Source organism: Ptychodera flava, chromosome 4 (assembly GCF_041260155.1).
Source record: "Ptychodera flava strain L36383 chromosome 4, AS_Pfla_20210202, whole genome shotgun sequence".
NCBI classification, from domain to species: Eukaryota; Metazoa; Hemichordata; class Enteropneusta; family Ptychoderidae; genus Ptychodera; species Ptychodera flava.
In genome coordinates this window covers 47,423,636-47,445,363 of record NC_091931.1, presented here as the reverse complement: position 1 = coordinate 47,445,363, position 21,728 = coordinate 47,423,636, and the positions used below count along the sequence as shown (strand labels likewise).

Sequence of the window (21,728 nt, the reverse complement as noted above, 5' to 3'; positions counted from 1 at the left end):
ATTACCATCACTTAGCATTGACAAAATGAACACTAAATTGGATGCACATTGATTCTATTTTATTCAAATATATTTAAAATACTCTTGACACAATATTTAAAAATAAAAAGACTATCAAAATGCACAAATTCAATTAACTGCTCCTGTAACATCGAGAGATTTGTCTTGAAAGACAACTTTGAAACACAGAAGAAAGTGAGTTATAGCTTTGTCGCTTTGTCAGTATTCATTTAATAAATATCACTTTGGAGTACATATAATGAGTAAAAATCTCATATCAGTCTCCCATCTAATGCAAGATTGAGGGAGATTAGTATTTATTTATTCAAATGACATAAATGAGTATTTTTGAAATTTTAAAATCTGATGATGAGTCATTTTGAAGACCACCATTCAAGTATTGTTCAAATGTTTGTAAGACCAATAGGACAAATGAAGATGAATGTAAAATATATGAGAGAGATAAACACCATACTAATTACATCTCCATATCATTATGTAAATTTTGATTAGCTGTACAAAATTGTACAAATTCTGACACTTTTTCAATGACCTTTGCCCTTTAAAAGTCTTATGAAAATTGGTGGTTCACTGGGGTTATTTGTGGAAAGATACATTACAGAAAGTATTACCTATATTTGGATTTGTTAGCTAATAAATAATAATTAACAGTTAGGGAAATTTGTTTAGTTGCTGAAAATGTCACCAGGATGGAAAACAATACCTGCACAATTCCTAAAGATTTTGAAAAATGAAAAGCCACAAAACATTCATCTGCAATCTTATTTGCCGTGTGATATTTGTCCATACAAGCACTATGAACCAAAGAAGGTACATATTACACTAGCTCAAATATGAAAACACCAACTTGACTTTTTGCTTTTGGACACGCACTTGTAAAGGCCAAAATACAAAGCGAAAATATTTGTCTGGTAAAAAAACAGTATAATTTTTCAAATTTAAAGCTAGTACATATTTTACAGATATACATATATTTTTCTGTTTGTCAAACAAGAGTCCAGATTAATGTCTCCGAGACTTTTTCAATGACTTCATGTGTTGCTTCCCAATGGCAGCAGATGATGATCCATGCTGATCAGTAATAGCTGGTGAAATGTCACACTCTGTATTCTCTGGTAAGGCTGGAAGAAAGTCAATGCGGTGTTCATTTGGTACAAACCGATCATACATTTCTGTGAGTTGCTTCAGCTTATCTGCACTGATCAGTCTTGGTGTGATGTTCTGAATAGCTGCTTGCTCAAACACTACCTACACATTGGTAAAAACACAATATTTCTTTTAAAAATACAAATTTAGACAAAACGTTATATGCATCAGTGTCCAGCAGATAATGGCAACTGGTTTGATGACACTTTGTGTATTAAACTATTGAAATATATTACAGTGTACTCCCCAGGATTTTTTTTGGCAGAGCAGTGGATAATTTGCATAACAATAGACATAATTGCTTCTATTGTTTACCAAAAATTACAGAGCGATGGCGCCACTATGCTAATGCTCTGGGAGAACACTGTAACATGAACAATTATTACTTCTGATCACTTTCCAGCCTACACTAGTCATACCGTAGTTGTCATGTTAGCAAGTTTTGACCTGCTATCATGATAATTAAAAGACAGAGCAGTAACACTGATACGACATAACACAATGTACAACTTATGAATCATACACCTCTTTGTTGGAGGTTTTGCTGTCTAACCCAAGCAGCAAAGGCAATAACAAACCAGGAAAATTAGATTATTTGATATTATTTTGGTTATTTTAGTTTCTTATGAAATATTCATACTCACTGAAAAGGGATCAATCTCTGTACAAGCTATAAAGCATGCATGTTTACATCAATCATTTAAATTTTGATATGTACCAAAAGACCATATAATGGTAGCGTTCACATGCTATGGCCATTTGTAGAGCGAGAGTTGAATTTATAATATACCTCATGCTCATGCTCTGTTATAATTTACTAGAATCAGTCACATGATAGGAAAATAGAATGACTATTTCCCTAGGGAAATAGTCACATCATCTATTACCCGGTCATGTGACCAACGTGAGTTCACAGCAGGTCATGTTGTTCAGTGTCGTCTGACAAAATGGCAGCTTCTGTCATTGTCATTTCTCAAACTCAAGAGAAGTTATAGTAGAGTTGGTTAGACAAGGCGAGAGAAATAAGCCATACACTTTCCAGTTTATTAAAGGAAGTTCATCAACAAATGAACAGATACCAGGCCACAGTCATTGCTAGCCTCAATGATGCCGTCGCCAATGCAATGGATGTCAACTTTGCACGAACTGAATATGAAACTTCTTCAACACTGCAACAGCATAAGCATGAGGTTTATCATAATACACATACTACCTGGCCAATATTTTTGCTAAAGCACCAATTCATTACTCCTTCATGCTCTCGAGTTACCAGAATCACATTCTATTTCCCTTGGCCTACCGCCTCTGCAAAGAGCATGTGATTCTGGTAACTAACAACAATGGGTGCTATAGCCCTCATGACCAGGCAATATATGTTCAGTAAAAACTAGTGATTTAGAGTATTTCAATGAGCACACCATACATAACCTACAAAACATCTAAAATGACTCAAATATTGTAATAAGTGAGTGACTTTGTTCCTTTAAAACTGCACTACCTGTAACTTTTGTCTATTTGCTCACTAGTTTTGTTCTGCACATTCATAAAATTTTCTTGTTCAACTTGCCAAAAGTTACAGACAGTGTATAATGAAAGGCAGAGTTACTGTGACGTTGTATGATAATTAAGATGCACAAACTTTGATACCTCTGGTGTAATATCCTGCCATGTGCCACTGTCTAACTCCTCCTTTGCCATGACAACTACTTGGCCATGCTGTCTCTCTCCTCTGATGTCATGGTATGCACCAATACCATGTACAACCACATTTCCATACTTGTCACGCAGGAACTTTCTCCAATCATTGAAATCAGTATCACACAGAATCTATTATTGAAATAAAATAAACAAACAATCTATTGTCATTAAAATGAAAGAACTTGATGACCTGATACAAGGTGAGTGATATCATTTTATTACAACTCGCGTATTATTCTGAACTTGTTATTGGCTGAGATTGTGCCAAATAATATAGTGGAAATATTGACATTAAAAGTAATATTGCCAGCTGGGGACTGATTTGAGGAAGTGCGCATCTTTTCTGCATACAATAAATCATCATGCATCAGTTGTGTGTGTCAGACGATGGCTTCATAATATGTTAGTTATCGCAAGCTCATTTAGATGCATCTTACAAATTTATAGTACAGCACACTAGAACAGCTATGAAGACCATTATTTTGGAATTCAATCAGTATTTGACTTTGATGCTGTTTAACTTGGAGGTATGTGAACAGAAGGGAAAAGTAGACCAAAATGGTCAATGTAGTTACTCTGCCATGAATTAAGATTAAGTTGTAATTTGTATATTTGTCAAGTAAGATTCAAATCATTAGTGACCAGGCTTCTTATGGTAGATATGCATGTATAGTATAATACAGACAAAGTTACCTTAGCTTCACTATATGGTGAAGATATATCTTGCACATCTCTGACAGTGAACATGTCTTGTTTTTTCATTGTTGATGATATGCTGGCAAACACCCAATCTGGCATTGATTTAGAATGTCCGGCTTGCAGGAAACCAATCCGAAGATACTCAAGTGTTTCATGTCTGAAACCAAAAATTCCATGGGTTAATTTATTATACTGACGATTAAGCTTAACTATCTTGAAGTAAAGCTTTAACATCACTGTAAACTTTACCAGCAAGACATTTCCTAATAATTTGCATCCAAGGTAGATTTCATGTACAAGAAAAGTTTGGTGCAATTTCGCAATTGCAATTTGCATATTCAGTCTAATGAACAAAACTTCAAAGTTTCAAAAAAATATTGGCGTATTTTTTTATCATTCAGCAAAACATTCTGTATTTTATTATCCTTTACTGTGTGAGTATGATCAAAGTCATCTGCATTATCTAGATTATTAAATGTGGGTGTTTTCGCACAAATCTCATCTAACTTTTTTGTCAATCTCTCCTGTAAAATGAGTTTTACCAATCAAGAGTGAATTCAATATGTGTACATGTAACTTACTTGAGCATCATTTCTTTAATCCAACACACAAGCCATGTGTTCTTGTTGGTACTTGGAGCATTGTCCATGAATACCATGACTTTGGTAATCCAGGAAGTGTCTAGGTTGTTGATGTGGTGACTTAAAATTGACAGAGTATGACTGCTGTTCTTTGGTCCAAATCTTTCATCAAAGATGTATGTGTAAGCCTTGCCAGTGTTATGTTGGATAACAGCAGCTTCATCTACACACAATTTCATTTTATAGTATGACATGGCTGGTTGGGGTGTTAAATGCCACTGTGGAAGTGTGATCACCATTTTGTAATCAAAGCTATAGCAAGCAATATAGTCTGTCTTCATCTCTAACAGCTGAATTTCTTCTTCATGTGTTCCCATTGTCTCTTCACGTTCTTCGATTTTCTTTTGGTGATCAAAGGCATGCTGACATGATTTCTTGTAGAAGTGCTGTGCTGCTGCTGCTTCTTTTTTGTGTTCTGCCAAATGTTTCTTTAGACTTTCCACAACTAGTTTCACTCTTTCCAGTTCACTGTCTTCCGCATCTCCAGATTCTCTCATTCTTTGAACTGTTGTGGATTTTGTTAAGATTTCTTTACTGACCTCTTTGCAGGTGTTACAATAGTCAGACTTATGTGGTTGAATTGAATGGCGTGGTCTGTGTTGTGATAACCAGCCCTCTGCTGCTCTGCTGCTCACTGTCTCTCTTCCTAACTGTTGTTGAGTTTGGTTAAATACACTCACAACAGACTGCATCAATTTTGTGTTGTAATTATTTTCTGACACTTTGGGGATAGACACACGTGTAAAAACAGGAAGAAAATAATATAACGGTCCACCACTGGCACTGTATTCTGAACGTCCTGTTGGGTAGGTATTTGCATCAACAAATTCAAGGAACTGTTCCTTTACATCGTTTTTGCTGTTGTTGGAGACTTTTCCTTCCAGACCATGACGAGCTGCAAATTGCCTCACTTCCACTTCATCATCACTGGAAAGACTAGCCCACCATTCATCCCACTGCAGGGAATTGTCTGGAATGAGGACATATTTTTCCAGTTTCTCGTTTGTCACATGTCTTTTGGTTAACAGTACAACAGGATTGAGGAATTCTTGTCGTTTGATGTCTCTCTGACTGGCTAGCCGCTGACGAGACACATCCAAAACAGCAATAATACACTGCTGGCAAAATAAATAATTACCCGCAGGATCAAACAGGTTTCCCCGGATCCATCTATTTTCTTCGACAATGTTCCTCCACTGCCTATTTGAAACCTTTACAGGTTCCTGATGAGCACTCTGTCGTTTCTTTAACACATTACCCCAGTGTTGGATGGTAAAAAAACTGACAGCTGCCTGTGTTAAAACAGGTTCACATATGGAACACACATCAGAGGTTGATGCTTTACTCTGACAATTACCTGTAAAAGAGAACACAAGGAAAAAATTAGGTATTATTCTGTACCAGAAACGTTATCAATGTGGGGTCATTTATTGAGTTAAAAGTGCCCTTCTCAATCCCTGGTCCGCTTACATCAATGGACGTGTGAACTGCCCATTAACAGTTTGTCATTCTATCGCTTTCCATTGCAATTCTTATCGAATAAATATTTTTGTTAGATAAACCTGACAATTGACTGGGGGCTTCACGTTAATACTGAACAATGCCACCGGTTCAGGAAATTCATGATTTGTATTATACAAGTGTTAATATATTTTATAGAGTACTACACGTGAGAAAGAGGAAAGGGGAGAGGGGGGAAGAATTGAACGTAAAACACCCACATACAAAGGTGATTGTTCAAAACAGTGTAACGCGGAAGTAATGCTGGTCCGCACTTGATAAACACAATCATGCAAAACCTACCACCAAAAGTAAAATTTAAGCAAAATTGAATGATGCATAAAACTCTAATAATAAATAATTGCAATTTTGTTCGCAATATATGTGACTCAATGGTGAAATAATGGCCCATGCCGTGTGATACCTTGACCAATTAAGTCATTACTCACCATCGAACTCGCAGTCACGTCGGGTCAACTGACGGGTAAGGTCAGGACGAAGGGTGTAACTCGAACGAGAAACTCCTTGGAAATAGGTACCAACGCGATCAGGGGAGTCACACCCCTCAGGAACATACTCTGGATCTTGACTGGATGTCTGTGACGACGCCAGACTAGTTGAAGGGTCCAGATTTTCCATTGCTGTAGGCAACGAACGTGAACAAGATCCATTGTGATCGACGCCATATTGAGGTCATGAGTTGAGGTCATTGTACTGACCCGTAAACAAACAACAGGTCAAATCATTCAGGAATCGCTGTGCCGTCAAAACTTCCGGGCAAAACCTCGGGTAATTTCGGTGTAAAGTGCCTAATTATCAGATAGGTTTGCTTTTTTGCTCCCGACAATTGTTTTATATTGACATAATCTTCTTGGAAGGTCAGGGTTGACAATCCGCCGAACATTATGGTCCCTCTCGCCGTAAATCCACCATGTCAATAACGAAACCATTTACTTTTCAATCGGAAGACGGCAGAAAACCTTCCAAAGGTGATACAATTCGTTTGTTAAAGAATGTATTAAAAGTTAAATTAACGTTTGAGTAAAAAATCGCGGTCTTTCTGAAGTTCTGCATAATGACCGCGGTAAAATGCATACGGCGGGAAATCGTAGCGCGTAGCCTGTTTTTACCGCACAGTAGGCAAAATTACTATGTGGATTTTTCGTTGAAATTTTTCTAAAAATTCGATCATAAAACTATTAAAATAAAGCCGAAGTCAAAATTTAGTTACTTACCTGGAATATTCTTCTATGATTCTACTTGTTTCAGCGGAAATGACTTTGTTTATTGAGCTACGTAAATGGCAGTCCTCGGGTCAGTCACCGATAAAATATTCTAATTTCGCGCGTACTCTGTTCGTGCACGTTTATTTGCATAACAATAGTTATCGATTATATCTGATTTCTACTTGCGTGCGACCCATATATAAATATATATATATATATATATATATATATATATATATATATATATATATATATATATATATGCTTTTGCCAAATATATATATATATATATATATATATATATATATATATATATATATATATATATATATATATATATATATATATATATATATATATATATATATATATATATATGCTTTTGCCAAAATCACACTGTTTCAAAAATAGTATTGAGTCTTGCATTGCATAATGATATCAAATTGGAAAGGAGATGAAGTAATGAGACAGATCTAAGAAATTCATTGATGGCTGAATTATTTTAGTAGAAAGACAAATATTATTGTTAGAAAAATGTATTGTTTAACTATCTGTGAGATTCTTCTCCCCAACTCACCTCAGAGGGCGCTACACCCAGAGCATCACAAGCCATTTTGTAAATTTCAGGAGCTGGTTTCCGTACACCAGCTCTACAAGACTCCACAATGTGATCTGCAAAGTGTCGGAGTGCCATAATAAAATTGGAGTTTGGCTTCCTGTTGGGAATGTCACTGATGTAGTTGTTTGTCAAAACTCCAACCTTCAAACCTATGAAACAGTAAAAGAAAAACCATGCATACTATATACATGTATTTGCCTTGGTTTCATGGACAGAATCACAAATATTGCTGTTAAAATTTCATGCTTCTTAATTTCTTTACGAGCATCAGTGCGTCAACGACTTTAAGGTGGTTGGAAAGGCTATTTTTGCACCAATTCTTTTCTCAGAGTTAATGTCAAGTTTCAAGTGTTAGAATCAAGATATTTGGTTCAAATTTTCAGGATAACTCTCTTAGTTAATATTTTCTCCAAAGAATATAAAAATTGTATATTTGCAGCCATGATTTTGAAATATGACACCAGTAAATATTAAAATTTAATTTTTCATATTTTTTTTACATATTTGAATTTAATAATAATTGGATAGTATTAATATTACCAAATTAGTTATGAATATGTTGACACTATTTATTGTAAGATTTGGACGGCAGGATTTGTAAATAAAATTTGTTTTTATGATTTTACATGGGTTTATATATCAAAAAATTATTAAAAATTCTTTCAAATTTCAAAATGTGATTTTTCAAAAAGTACTTCAAATACAGGAAAATTTTGCCGTACAAATCTTGTCTGTAACCTTGTTAATAGGCTGTAAAAATTCCATGTCCATATCTCATTTTAAAGTTGGATTAAATTGGTGTACAATTATGTAGGAAAACTGTTATTCTGTCAAAAATGTTGAAAACAAGCCATATTTGCACCCCTCTTTTGAAGTCATAGAGCAGGTTTTTTTGGTTAATCTCACTTTTGACACCTCTTTGACACTCAATGAATCTAAAAATGCATTTACAATAGCAGTCACTCACTCTGAATGCCAGCACCGCCTTGTCAAACTTTCCTGAAAAACAGCAAATAATGACTTTCCCTTTTCAAACATTTTATTAAAAGCTAGGGGACCTCTACCATAGTTAATACACTAAGGACTCCCCAACTTCTTCTTATTTGGTCAGTTTTTCAGAACTTTTAACAGGCTATAACTCTGCAATGCCTTTGTGCCCAAATGTCTAGTTTTTTTTATTCCACAGAGAATGTTGACTACTTTTATATTTTAATAGTTTTGTTGAAATTTATAACTGACGCTCTAGCCTTTCCAACCACCTTAAATAAATTGTTCTTACCATTTTTTCTGAGAGTTGTCATTGCCTGAAGTACACTTGGTACAGCTTTGTTGTCTGTTATTGTCATCACCATCTTAAATGCATCAAATTCCTCAGGCATTGTCAAGTTTGCTTCTTTCAGTGCCTTGTCAACTTCTTTTCGGAACTCTACAGCGAACTGAAAAATGCAGAGTGAGGGAATCCTGGGCTTCAAAGTCTAAGATCACTATTTTATTGAGATTTGTGGATTTTCCATAGAATGCCAATGGTCAAGGTATAATAGAATTATAGAAGCTGCATTCAGGATCATTGCAGCCAGTATTAAAGGAAGTATAGTGATTACTACACAGCTAAATGAACATGTATACAAATAAAAGTGAATCAACAAACAAGAATAAATTTTTCTTTTAGTGTAACAGACAATGCACAAGGATTTTAGTATTTTTTGTTTTCTCTATATATTTATTTATTTGTGTAATTTATAAATCTTTCATCACTGTAAAGAATCACTCAGCGGTTTCATTAAGAGCCGGCAGCCGGCAAAATTGACCGGTTACTCTCACGATTTCGCCGGCTACTTTTTGGGAAATTTGAACTCTTTCATAGCTACAATATTTTTTACCATCTTAAATGACACGGACAAGTTTCACAAGCTGTGTAATCAAACTTTTCAACGGCTTTTATGTGAAACAAAATTTAGAAGACGAGCGACTACTACGATCGCCTTGTACTACAATGCAGCACGGTCTTGCGTATATACTGCCTCAATAAAAATCGGAATTGCAATTGACGATTCTATTGGCTACCTGAATTGCTGATTCCTATTTGGTGACCTTTATATACGCTAACGAAAACGTGCATACTACACCTGTCAGCCGTCGTTAGCTCAACTCAAAATGGTCGATGAACAAATGAAGACGGAAGCGATCGCAAGGTCAAGCTTCGCTGTACGATCCTCGGTTTTGAAGTGGACCAAGAAACAAGAGGACTGTTTTCGGAGGCAATGACCTGATTTTTTTCTCACCAAAAACTTTCCGATTACAGTTGGAATTTTAGTAAGCCGATGTGCGTTGCACTGCGGTAGGTGTAATTGTGAAGGAGTTTAACCAGCTGGACGTATGATATGTACTGCTCTTCGGTCTATCGACGCCAATAAGAACGTCGCCCAGAGTTGTTACAATACGATCAGACTTCTAAATTCACTTCAAAAGCGATCGTCAGGTTAAATCCAAATGTGCGCTTCTGAACGTACAAATTTTCATATCCTATATCAAGGTTCTTACTTTGCATACCCATATAGTCAAATAACCTTGAGGGTCTTTGATTCTAATTGCGAAATATGGTAATGATTGTCATTTTTTATCATTATTCGTTATATAAATTATCCTTTTTACCTCTCCAGTGGTATCAAAGTTCTTCATCTACAGATTTCCATACCAAACATCAGGGTTCTTAATTTTAAGCATAACATTATAAGTGTTTCATCCAGGATGGCATCAACAAGGGGGATTTTCCCCATTCCCAGAAAATTTTGGGGGCGTTTCATCAGTTCATGTGTTCTACTTGTACCGCTAAGGTGTGACTGGCACCATTTCATGGAAGGGGGGAGTGGTCCCCTTGACAAATTAATTGGGGGTGCCAACATTTCAACAGAGAGGGAACCCCTATCCCCCTGTCTAGATGTAACACCGCATAATATCATCTACATATCAAATTTATATCATTAATAATAGTGAATTATTATAGTTTACCTCCTAAAAGCATAGAGGCTCTAAAGACTTTTCTTTGTTCAAATTATCGTCAACATTACCACATTTTATCAATTTTAATTATGAATTATCATATTTAGGCCTAATCTCCTAGGAAAATGGCTTTTATGATATGAACACAGTGATTGTAAGCTGTAAAAAGTAAATTTTAGCTCATTTTTCAGGGTTTCCCTCCCCGACAACGACCGCTTTGTGGTCATGGCAGCTGCAAGCCGTCTACTTTTCCATTCTAGCCCCCTACTTCAAAACTTCATGAAACCCCTGTCACTATGACTTATTATTGTTCAACCAGGCACAACAAAATTCACGTTTCTTTACAATGTTTGTATGATGATATCCAATAATGGTTTGTATTATGGTGATATCCCTTGGTATCATGGTGACAAAGTTTATTTCTGTTTTTTTCTCATAACAAGGCATATGACAAGATCAGTGAGTTACAGTAAATCATAGTGCCCCTTCATTGAATTGATCCATTCTCTTTTGAAATGAAAGTAGTTTTATAGAATACATGTTGACAAAACAATGACAAACGTTAATGGTTTAACTGTTTCGAACATACTGTTAATCAAGCCAGTGGTGCTTGAGTAAAGGCCTTTCTTAAATAGCCTTGGTGTCAACACCATTTCAAAAAGGAAGTTTGGAAGAATGGACCGACACAGTCAAGCCACTCTTTATTTGTTCTTGAAATACTTTTCTGTTAGTTCCAAAAATGAACGGCTAGTTAGACATTCAGAAACACTGCTTCTTACCTCAGTAGTTGTGAGTTCTCCTCTTTCCATCTTAAAGAAAGCATTGTCCGGTGCACCTCTCTGTATTACATCCGTCAGAAAATTTCTACAGAAACAGAATAACATTGAATCCTTTGCCTCTCATTTCCCTGTATAGAGGATCACATACCCTCTCCTTCCAATACTGACATGAACTGAAGTCCAGGGGTGCAATGTTAATATGGTTGGCAAATATACACATATGCTGCCAATAAATAAGAACATATCTTTGTTAGGATATCTGTGCCCTATAATACTCTTGTAATGTCACTGGCAAATGAACTGAGAAATATACACAATGCTGGCTGGTGAGAGTGGAACATTGTGATTGGAAAAAAAGGAAATAATTAGCACTGTATATAACTCAAATACGATTGGTTCAGACCACGACAGTATGCAAATATATGCTTACTTATGCAAACCACACCTACTAAATAGGCACATTATTGAGAGATCACTTGCTTTGTCATTTAAATTCACATGACCTGCTTTATTTTTTCCTTATTTTTTATTTTATTTTTTTTATCAGCCTGTGGACTCTGTAGTTCACCAAGTACTTAAAGTGACACTCCCACTTGCTAACATTTTCAAAGCACATTTTTTTAATGCCAACGGTCGATATTTGACATGGCAACTGTGCGCAGATCGCGAGATATCGATAAAAACATGTCTTCTAAAAATACCGCAATTATACAGTGTCGCTCAAATTTGATCAGAATTGGTACATACCAAAGATCAACAATAAGTGTTATTTCTATCTGTTTAGTGCAGGAAAATTATACATTGATGTTATGACAATTTCTGCACAGTACAACCAGAAAAACAACAAGAAATATTTAAACCAGAAAATTACGAATGACAAAAGTAAATAAGGTCTGAAACTTTAGGTACTGAAGGTCAACTTTAGCAACATGCATAGCAGAGAATCTTTCTACCATGGATGTACCAAAATAGACATCCATATGGTTTAAGCAGATCTGTTAATATGTCACAGTTCTTAAACAATGACAGGAAATGAACAATTAGCTGTTTCAGTTACTGCTACCACTCCCAAACATAATAGGTACCCTGAATACAAATAGGTTAAAGGTCAAAATCCCCTTATTCAGATGTGTGGGCTGATTCAGCTCACTGCCACCACTCCTGCACACTTGCAGTATTTCCCTTTTTCTTACCTCATTTGCACATTTTTGACACTGATGTGTTCATTTGAACAAATTCACATCTAAACCCCTACATCTACCTGTACACCAAATACTGAGACGGTAGCTTTGGCGGTATGGGAGCCTTTGCGTGTGACGGACATACATCCGCACATACCCACAAATATACAGACATACAGACGCCACTCAGACTCATCATATAAGCTCTTTTTGGTATTTATATATAAAACCAAATATGAGCTAAAAAGTAAAAGTTTGAATTCCGGTGGCCCACCTAAATTCAGCTTCCGAACATCGAACGTTCGGCACTGGGGCCATTGTCAACTAAGCTATGGAGTATGAGTCTATGCTGACGCTGCTGTACGCAACAGTATGTGTCGGTGATCGGTCATGTCCCGTGGGAGAAAGCTGAGTCTTTCTGACTTGGCGTATAAACGAAAAACAATTTTTGCTGATTCCACCGGAATTCGCATAGGTGACTAGCACAGTTATGTGTGGTTGATACATAGCGGCTGCCGCGTGGTATGCATAGACGCATACCACGCGCGTGTGTGGCAGACGACAAAATGTAGTCATTGGAGGCGGTTAATATTTGACATGTAAAAACTGATGTTTATGTAGTATTTGTTAAAAATATAATACAACTGATTTAGAATAATGAAGACGACAAAAACTAAGGAGAAGTTTTAAAAACTTACCTGAGGTAAAGGCATAATGCTGTATACAAAGTCTTTGCAGTGGGAAATAAATTAATCGCGTCGTTCGAACTTATTTTAGACTCCCTGGAATATCATCAATCAGCACAACAACAAACCGTCGGGGGATTTCGGGTCAAAATCAGAAACGATCGTAAACCTTTTATCGATATCTCGCGATCCGCGCGCAGTCGCCACGTCAAATATCGACAGTTGGCATTAAAAAAATGTGTTTTAAAAATGTTACCAAGTGGGAGTGCCTCTTTAACAATCCAGTATTTTCTTTGTACAATTACATGAATTAAGACAAACAGTAAAACATAGCTGAAATCTGGAATAGTGATATTGACAACGACATCGCCTGTTTCTGAGACAACAGGATGTCATTAAAACACGTCCATTTTGCCCCTGGGCGAATAGCACCATCTTCGCCTATGAACTTCAAGTTCACTTACCTCGGTAGACCTATGGATTCAGCATATCCTGCAACCCCTGACGGCGGTGGACTTCTAATGACTCCACCCACATCAAAAAGTACTGCCTTTACTGCTCTTTTTGACATCGTTTCTGCTTGTAGTCGTAATTAAGTACTAGTAGTACTGTCTAAGTGTCACTACCTATAGAACAGATATTTAACTTTAGGTGACTTTTCTGCCCAGACCATCTTTCAGTGACTTTTCTATGCAGACCTATTTAAAACATCATTCACAAAATACATATTTGATCCTATATAATTATTCACAAAACAGGGCTTAAGGTAGCTTGGTTCCCTGTCCCCCAAACCCCTCGTTCCCAATGATGGTTGTGCTGTGCTAATGAAAAGGGTCAGGTAGTAGGTATGCAGCAACCATTTAGCCCAGATTATAGGCATAACGGCTAGTGTGTGTCAGGCTGGAAAATTTGAAATGACTGTACCCTTCACAGTAACTCGGCGACAAGTCAGGGGCAGTCACCATCAAAACAAGCCTTCAAACAATCAATCTGTTTTGATTGTAAAAAGTATGAGGTGAAATGCACCAGCGATTGACTCATAAAAGTTTGTACTTTGTCAGAATCACAGGGGATCTTGTAATATGGTTGTTGTTTGTATTGTTGTTTATATTTATATTGATTGTGTTGTTGTTGTTGTTGACCAATCAAATTCAATGGACATGACCATAGCGTTGTTGTTGTTTCACACGTAATGTAAATGTCATAAGAAACACTACAAGGACACAATCATTATTTTCACCCATTGCAACTCTCTCCCAATAAATTACATTGTAGGAAGAGAGAAACAATAGCAACACTGTTACTATGTTCATTAAATTTCATTGATCAACAACAACGAAACTAGATAAACATAAACAACAACACAAACAACAACAATCAGATTACTTGGTCCTCTGTGGTCGGAATGACCAAATCAACGTTTTTGTCCCGAACGATAAAGAAACACTGCTGCAACCCAGCAGACACTGAATATGGAGCAGATTGCTTCCTGTAAACTTTCTCAGCCAATCAACATGTTCCACTGTGTCGTCCAATGACAGTCGTGGATAGAATAGCGCGTACCTACCTGACCCTTTTCGTTAGCGAGTGCAAGAAAGAGCCGGGGTAGGCCGACCCAAAGGAACCAGACTAAAGGTGATCTGCCAAAGGTTGTGACCAGTTTAAACTGTACATCATAAAAATACTACTCGAGAATTCGCATATTTGTACAGTCAGCTGATATTAACACAACAGCGTCCCTAAATATGAATATGTATAACATCATATACGTGCGTGACCAAAATTTCACAAACAAAATTTTCGAGCGAAAAACTCTAGGCCGTACGTGGATTCTGTGCGTAAAATCTCCCTGTGTACGTAGTCGGATCGAGTGTATTATTGCAGCGTGACCGTACAGATATAAGAACCAAGGGCGCTTCGCGAACTTGAAATAATGAATGAATGGTGAACAAGTGAGGAAGCCGAAGGCTCGCCAACAAATTCAACAGACAGTTTCGCGCTCAAAAAGCCACGCTACAGTCAAATAAACTGGGTCAATCAACGGCCAAATAAGCATACTTCATCATTAATCACATAGATGCCCCTAATCTCACCGTTATACGAACAACGAAGTTTTCCTAGATATCTCGGTCTCGGACTGCTCACAGCTCACCCGATAGCGACCTGTCGTGAAATGGCAGGAAATACTTCTGATTGGTCGCCACTTGTAAAGCATACGTCATGTATTTCAGGGGGTGTCCCACTGTAAGCCTTATGCCTTTCAAAAACTTCAATCGGGTAAGGTCTGAAACAATCCCAGTAACTGACAGAAATCGAGAATGCTGTGATTTTTTTCCGAGTTTATGAACACTTTTGACAATTTTATCATTAACATCGGTGGATAATGGAAATGTATTACTTTTAAATATGTGCTAGGAGATAGTATTTAGGCATGGGCTGTGGTGTCTTCATTGTCGGATCACGGTCTCAACAGTTGCAGCTGGCTATAATGAATTATAATGGCGACAATTCCATGTAATTTACCTTGCCGCCCATTTTGAACATACGATAGTGTTGTTTACCCTAATCATGTTAATTATCTCCGGGTGTTTAGGCTTATTTTCACTACTGCTTGATATTAACGTCTATTGCGGGTGATCAAGTGATGAGGCGAGGTAGTTTTTCCGACTGGAAGAATTAATTGTTATGGCATTTTAGGCCAAAAACAATAAATTGTGCTGTTCCGATAACATGGTTTTCAAAAATAGGGTATGTAGGTCGGCAGGGGTTCAGAGCGGTCAAACACTGGCCACAACATTTCCAGAAAAATGTATTATACATATAAAGGTAAAAACATAAAAGACATCCTCGTTCAAGCAAAAATCAAATGCCCAGTAACGAACGCGATATTTTACGGGCTTTCCTTTCTTTATTTATTTTTTTTTTTACTTCCGTGTTTACGTAGCTCTAAAAAGTTTTGGGTCGGTAGGTAAAAAATAGGGTAGGTCGGGTTATCGGAACAGCACATTTTTTTTTGTTCGGCCTTATACAAAAAAGACTAAATGAAATGTGCGTCAAAGATGATATTTAGCAATAATTGCCACCCAAGGCGGTATACACGAGATTTTGGTACAATTCACGACATATACTATAGAGGTGAATAATACGGAATAGTACCAAATTCGAGTGTAATCTCGACTGCGGCGGGGTTATTGCCATTATATTAAATCAACAAGTGTGTATCTGTCGTCTTACTAGGGCATACTCGTCACTTTAAGCCCAAAATGTAGAAAAAGGACGTCTGAGAGACCGAACAAGGGAAATCCAGTGTCCGAGATCGAGAAGTTTTGTAATTTGCGATGTCATCTCAAATTACAAAAATTCTCGATCTCGGACACTGGATTTCCATTGTTCCTCATAAAAGCAGACGACAAAGACAGTGCAAGTATAGCAAAAAGTGCTAATTCTACACCTGTGGTTGCAAAATAATAATTATTAATTTATTACCCCAAAATTTTCCTGCAAGGCAAGTGCCCCTTCCCTTTATTGGTACCCGCATCTATGCTGGTTTAGGGGCCCGTTTTAGCACTGCTAAAACAGTATTTTAAATATCGATGGAATGAGCTTTCGTCTGGTCAGAGTGGCACATTGTAGTACGATGTAGTACAGTTACATTTTTGACCTGTCTCCACCAGTTCGGATCGAATTGCAGCTACTTTTCATTGCCTGTAAGCGTACCCTGACCAACATGTCTATTTACACAAATTTTATGGAACTTCATGCATTTTATATTTACATTCAAGCCACGTAGACCAAGAACACAATAGACATATATTTGCAAATTTTTATTTTTTCAATGACTGTTGAATTATAACGTACGCATTTGCGACAACAAACATTGGTGCAAACTGAAATGAAGTAAAGTGGTTTCACTCGGGCTTCATAGAGATTTAAAATTTGACTTTACTACATGCAGCCCTATATTGACTTTTTTTCTATGGTTTGGATTGCCAATAAATAGCATCACAAATTAAGAGAGCTGTTTAGGATTTCCGTATATAATATTATATTTGAAAGTGTCACTATTTCAATCCTTGGTGATGGAGTTGGTTGATAAAATTCAGGCGCTTACGCTCATGTTTGTGGCGGCCATATTTGGGTTGCAATATGAAGATTTAGATATTAAAAACCGTTGTGCGTTCGTTGACATTGGTTGAAAAACTTTCGACGGTAACACTTCGGCCAGCATGTGTACATAATTTACATTTGATTTCAATCAATCCTAACAAAAAAATTCGAAAAAAGGAATCCGAGACAGCTAATAGGGTGTTCATTCACGCTTGCTATGGATTAGATCACAGTCCCTCTGATTACATATGTTTAGCCTCTAGCTTAACTTTTCCGTGCAGCCAATTAAGACGGAGAATAACTGAACTGTAAACCATCACGCTTTTGCAGATTCTGTCACAAGATATAGTTCAACTGCAAGATAATATCATGATACACGTTTTCGTTTCTTAACTATAATTCTTGTATGTTTCAGAAACAGCATTTTGTGAGTATAATGTTGTCGTCGACGTAGTAGTATTTGTTGTTCAATCAACTGTATTACATTCATTCGCTCTTTTTACACGATAAAACTACCATGAATACTAGTATGTATACATAGCAAGAAACCATTGCAATAAGTGAAAAATAAATAAAAAGTTGTCGAAGAAATCGTTTTGTATTCCGGGGCTCGAAATTAACTTTTCATTAAATAATTAAGGTGGGCAGCCATCTTCTCGAGGGTATATGGTTTGACTGCTTCTTTTAAATTACCGGTATAAACGATTACTGTTCCTGTCAATCTTGCAAACTTACTAAAGAATATCATACAGTCAGTCAAGTAACTCATTGATAGCGCATGAGAGCTTGCACACTTTATACCACAAAATAACAGTAGATATATTGCTGATACTCCCTCTATTGTGAAGGCCTATGCATTCTACAGGTAGAAACCCCCTAGGCTAAGCACATTGACAAGTCCGGCATTTGAACAAAGATATAGATATCATTAAAAAATGAAGAGAATTAAAAAACCTCGTGATGAACGCCCAAACTGTACTTACTGGTACGTATACCCTGCCCTGGCGCAGTGTGGGGATATGAAGATGGCTATCTAGGCGAGCGGCGAATCCACAAAAAGGGCCTTATTTTAGGAGTTTAATGTACCCACCTTACATACGGCCACATCATACGTCATTTGAAAGCTTATTATCTCTACTTTAAGAAAATTGACGATGTGGAGCTGCCAAGTAGGCCATAATCTCCTAATTTGCATAATTAACAAGGGTACCCAATTTGCATAAATGCGATATAATATTTGAAATTTATTGTTAACTTCTCTAACGATACGTTTAAACTATCAAGTGATATATCAAATGAAAGGTCTTTCCATGTAGAATACAAAATGGATATTCAAAGATATATTGAAATTGATTTCACTGAAATATTTTCATGTTTATATGGAAAACAATATTTTCCCCTTTTGAATAACTATATTTTAAAAATTTTAACACATACAGCTACAACACACAGCCACATCATACATCATTTGAAAGCTTATTATCTTAACTTAAAGAAAATTGAAAATTTGGAGCTACCAAAGCGGGAAATAACCCCCTAATTTGCATAATCAACACGCATACCCAATTTGCATAAATGCGATATAGTATTACAAATTTATAGTTAACTTCCCTAAACATACGTTTAAACTATCGAGTGATATATCAAATGAAAGGTCTTTCCCTGTAGAATACAAAATGGATATTCAAAGAGATATTGAAATTGATTTCACTGAAATATTTTCATATTTATATGGAAACAATATTTTTCCCTTTAGAATAACAATATTTTAAAAGTTTTAACACATACAGCCCTATCATACAGCCACATCATACGTCATTTGAAAGCTTATTATATCTCTTTGAATAAAATTGACAATGTTGAGCTATCAAGGAAGGCCGTACCCCTTTTATGTGCATAATTTACACTGGTAAGCACTTTGCAGAAATGAGATATAAAATTAGAAAATTCATTGTTAACTATTCTAAACATACTTTTACACTATCGAGTGGTATATGGTATTATGGTATTTGCATGTAAACACAAAATTGATATCAAAAGTGATATTTAAAGTGATTTTACTGAAATATTTTCATATTTCTGTTGAAATAAATATTTCCTCTTTTGAATAATGGTATTAAAAAAAATAACTAAAGTATCAATGCAACCACAAGTATTAAATTGTGAAAAAAGTGCGTAGAACATGGAGAACAAACAGCTGAAATTAGTTCTGAAAATTATTACTTTTTTGTTGAATGTTTGTTTTAAAACATATGAACACCTCTTCTTGTTTACAATATTATCCAATACCGATGTCTAGCTTTTATAGGTCAGAGGCTGATTCTTCTAATATGCCTTTTGTTTGGAGTAAAATATAGCCATTCATAGCATAAGGAAACTTTTTAATGTTACTCAAGAATACCAACATTTTCTTGTAATGTTGTAACCATGAAAACAGGATATATATAACATTTTAATTTTAACATATATTGTAAATGATTTGAACGCCAACATTATTTCGTAAAGATGTGCTGGGAAAATATCACCAAACACTATTAAGTGCAAACATAAAAAGATCCACATGAACGACACTATTGTAGTTGTTGAAAAGTAGCTCTGTAGCTGAAACAATGTCAGATGTGCAGTCAAAGTAATGGCATGATTCATGATCCAAATCATTCATGTAATTTCCAGTAAATCTAGTAATTGTAGGAATTCATCATCCTCTTCTTCACCAGCATTGTCATGAGTAAAACGGTTGCCGCAGTTATCGCTGCCTTGCAGGAACAGAGGTCTGTGCGGGGAAGATTAATTTGACAGCAGACACAATTGGTGACATGTAATGAAAGAAAGCAGCTCCACACATCGTTCATATCTTAGTTGTTTGAATTTTGTGTATGATATTGTGTATATTGTAAGTGTATATTATGTTATGTTTGGCCGTTTTATGTATAGTGTTGATTTGCCATGGCGAGACGTAGCCCTAATCTACGTGTCCTGCCCTATGGGGTAGCAAGACTAATGTGACACTGCGATCCTTTGATGCTACCTTTCGAGAATAGAGTTGTCTTCATCAGTCCTTCATTTTCTTTTGGTGAAACATGTGCACTGATTGAATGATCGAGTTGTTCCACTGAAATTCAGTTTGTTCAAGTATGGAAGCTAGAATGTCTACTGTTCGTTCAGGCTGTATTTGTGTGTGCTCATTTGAATCGGAGATCGGACTGTTGTAGGTCTTGTGAAGTTTGGCATCATCGTAACGTTTATATTTCCGTTTCTTATGTATGTGATTAGGCTACGCCACAAATGACGGTGGGGGCGGAGGAATTTTGGTTGGGGCGGAGGAATTCGGGTTGGATTTGAAAATTTTGGGAGATTGTAGTACTTGTAGATTGTAGTATTGGGTACTTCGAGTTTTTGATCTGCATATAGGGGACCTGAAAATGTTTTGGTTCCCTTTTACTTTTTACGATTCCGAGGTTTTGAAAGTAATTTAATGAAAATTTAATAACATTTAAATGTCATCCGATCGTCCAAAGTTAGTAATAATTAAACAAGATTTAGAATCATTTTGTCGCATTTCATTACTGTTATCTCGAAATTATCTTGTATTTTGTATTGTCTTGTTGTTGCACGATTATTCTAATGTATCGTGATGTTTCGCGTTTAACAAGGCGTTTGAATGTTACCATTTGGCTTCATGAACCGCAATATATCTGTTTGTTTTGTGTGTTTTGCAGCCGAGAAAGTTCTCTTTGTTGCACCACTGACTTTATAGAAAATGAGATCTAACGATATGATTTCTTGAGAAGAGCTTTCGAAAATTTGAAAGTATGATGCATTTGTTTATGTTTGATATGAATTAATTAAGCTCGTGTTGAGTTCCAATAAGAATCATACATCGTCTCTGAATCTCAGTCAGAGCGATATTTGTTCAGTGTGTTGCTGAATTATTCTCATTTTGTCTTGTGAAATGTAATGTCGGGAATTTCTGGTAAAACTGGAGATCCCGTACCACACCCAAATACCTGACGTTAAAATTCACTGTTGACTTGAAAGCGTTGTTTTTCAAGATCATTTCCAGCATAGCTATCATGTATTTTGTTAATGGTTGTTTGATTTGTAATCGTTTAATGAGCTTAAATTCCTGATTAAATGCTCTACCGACTGATTCAATTGCTTCATTTTGCGGTGTATTAGTCTACATTGACACACTGTACTACTGTTCCCAATGTCGCATTGGCCGGAACTTTTATTGTCTCAATTTTCCGTGTAAAATCTGTCGTATCTTTGATGCATGTTGTTCATTTCTTCACGATTTGTTTGAGAAAATAGTCAATGAATTCTGATCTGTGAAAGGTTGGACTGCATCATCCACTCATAATTGGGCGGCCAACGAACTTTCCTGGTGGGCGTCATTTTGTTCATTTGTATTTTTAGCATAAG

At 36.2% G+C, this 21,728-nt stretch overlaps 2 protein-coding genes across 3 annotated transcripts in view; both read right to left on the bottom strand.

The window, feature by feature from the left end:
- Window positions 1–15,388, bottom strand: part of LOC139132013 (bifunctional epoxide hydrolase 2-like) — a 30,692-nt gene extending 15,304 nt beyond the window's left edge. Inside the window, exons 1-5 of the mRNA XM_070698368.1 lie at window positions 15,290–15,388; window positions 13,661–13,822; window positions 11,330–11,414; window positions 8,830–8,986; window positions 7,509–7,699 (exon numbers count right to left, since the gene is read on the bottom strand). Coding sequence (XP_070554469.1) covers window positions 7,509–7,699; window positions 8,830–8,986; window positions 11,330–11,414; window positions 13,661–13,767 — 540 coding nt within the window. The 5' untranslated portion in view covers window positions 13,768–13,822; window positions 15,290–15,388. The remainder of the gene's footprint in view (window positions 1–7,508; window positions 7,700–8,829; window positions 8,987–11,329; window positions 11,415–13,660; window positions 13,823–15,289) is intronic.
- Window positions 38–6,473, bottom strand: LOC139132011 (uncharacterized). 2 transcript variants are annotated; one of them, XM_070698365.1, is made up of 5 exons: window positions 6,155–6,472; window positions 4,146–5,562; window positions 3,559–3,721; window positions 2,815–2,994; window positions 38–1,269 (listed from the first exon to the last, which is right to left on the bottom strand). In XM_070698365.1, exons 1-5 carry the CDS (start codon window positions 6,342–6,344, stop codon window positions 1,024–1,026), a joined length of 2,196 nt encoding a protein of 731 aa, XP_070554466.1. In that variant the 5' UTR covers window positions 6,345–6,472; the 3' UTR covers window positions 38–1,023. The 2 variants fall into 2 exon arrangements, with proteins under 2 accessions (XP_070554466.1, XP_070554467.1); XM_070698366.1 differs by having other exon boundaries at window positions 1,194–1,269; window positions 2,807–2,994; window positions 6,155–6,473.
- Window positions 15,389–21,728: the final 6,340 nt, after the last annotated feature.

Coding starts and splice junctions, on each gene's coding strand:
- LOC139132011 (XM_070698365.1), bottom strand. CDS start 6,344: ATGGAAAATCTGGACCCTTCAACTAGTCTGGCGTCGTCACAGACATCC. Junction 3,722..4,145: donor ATTAAAGAAATGATGCTCAA/GTAAGTTACATG, acceptor TTTTGGTTTCAG/ACATGAAACACTTGAGTATC. Junction 2,995..3,558: donor CACCATATAGTGAAGCTAAG/GTAACTTTGTCT, acceptor TTTCAATAATAG/ATTCTGTGTGATACTGATTT.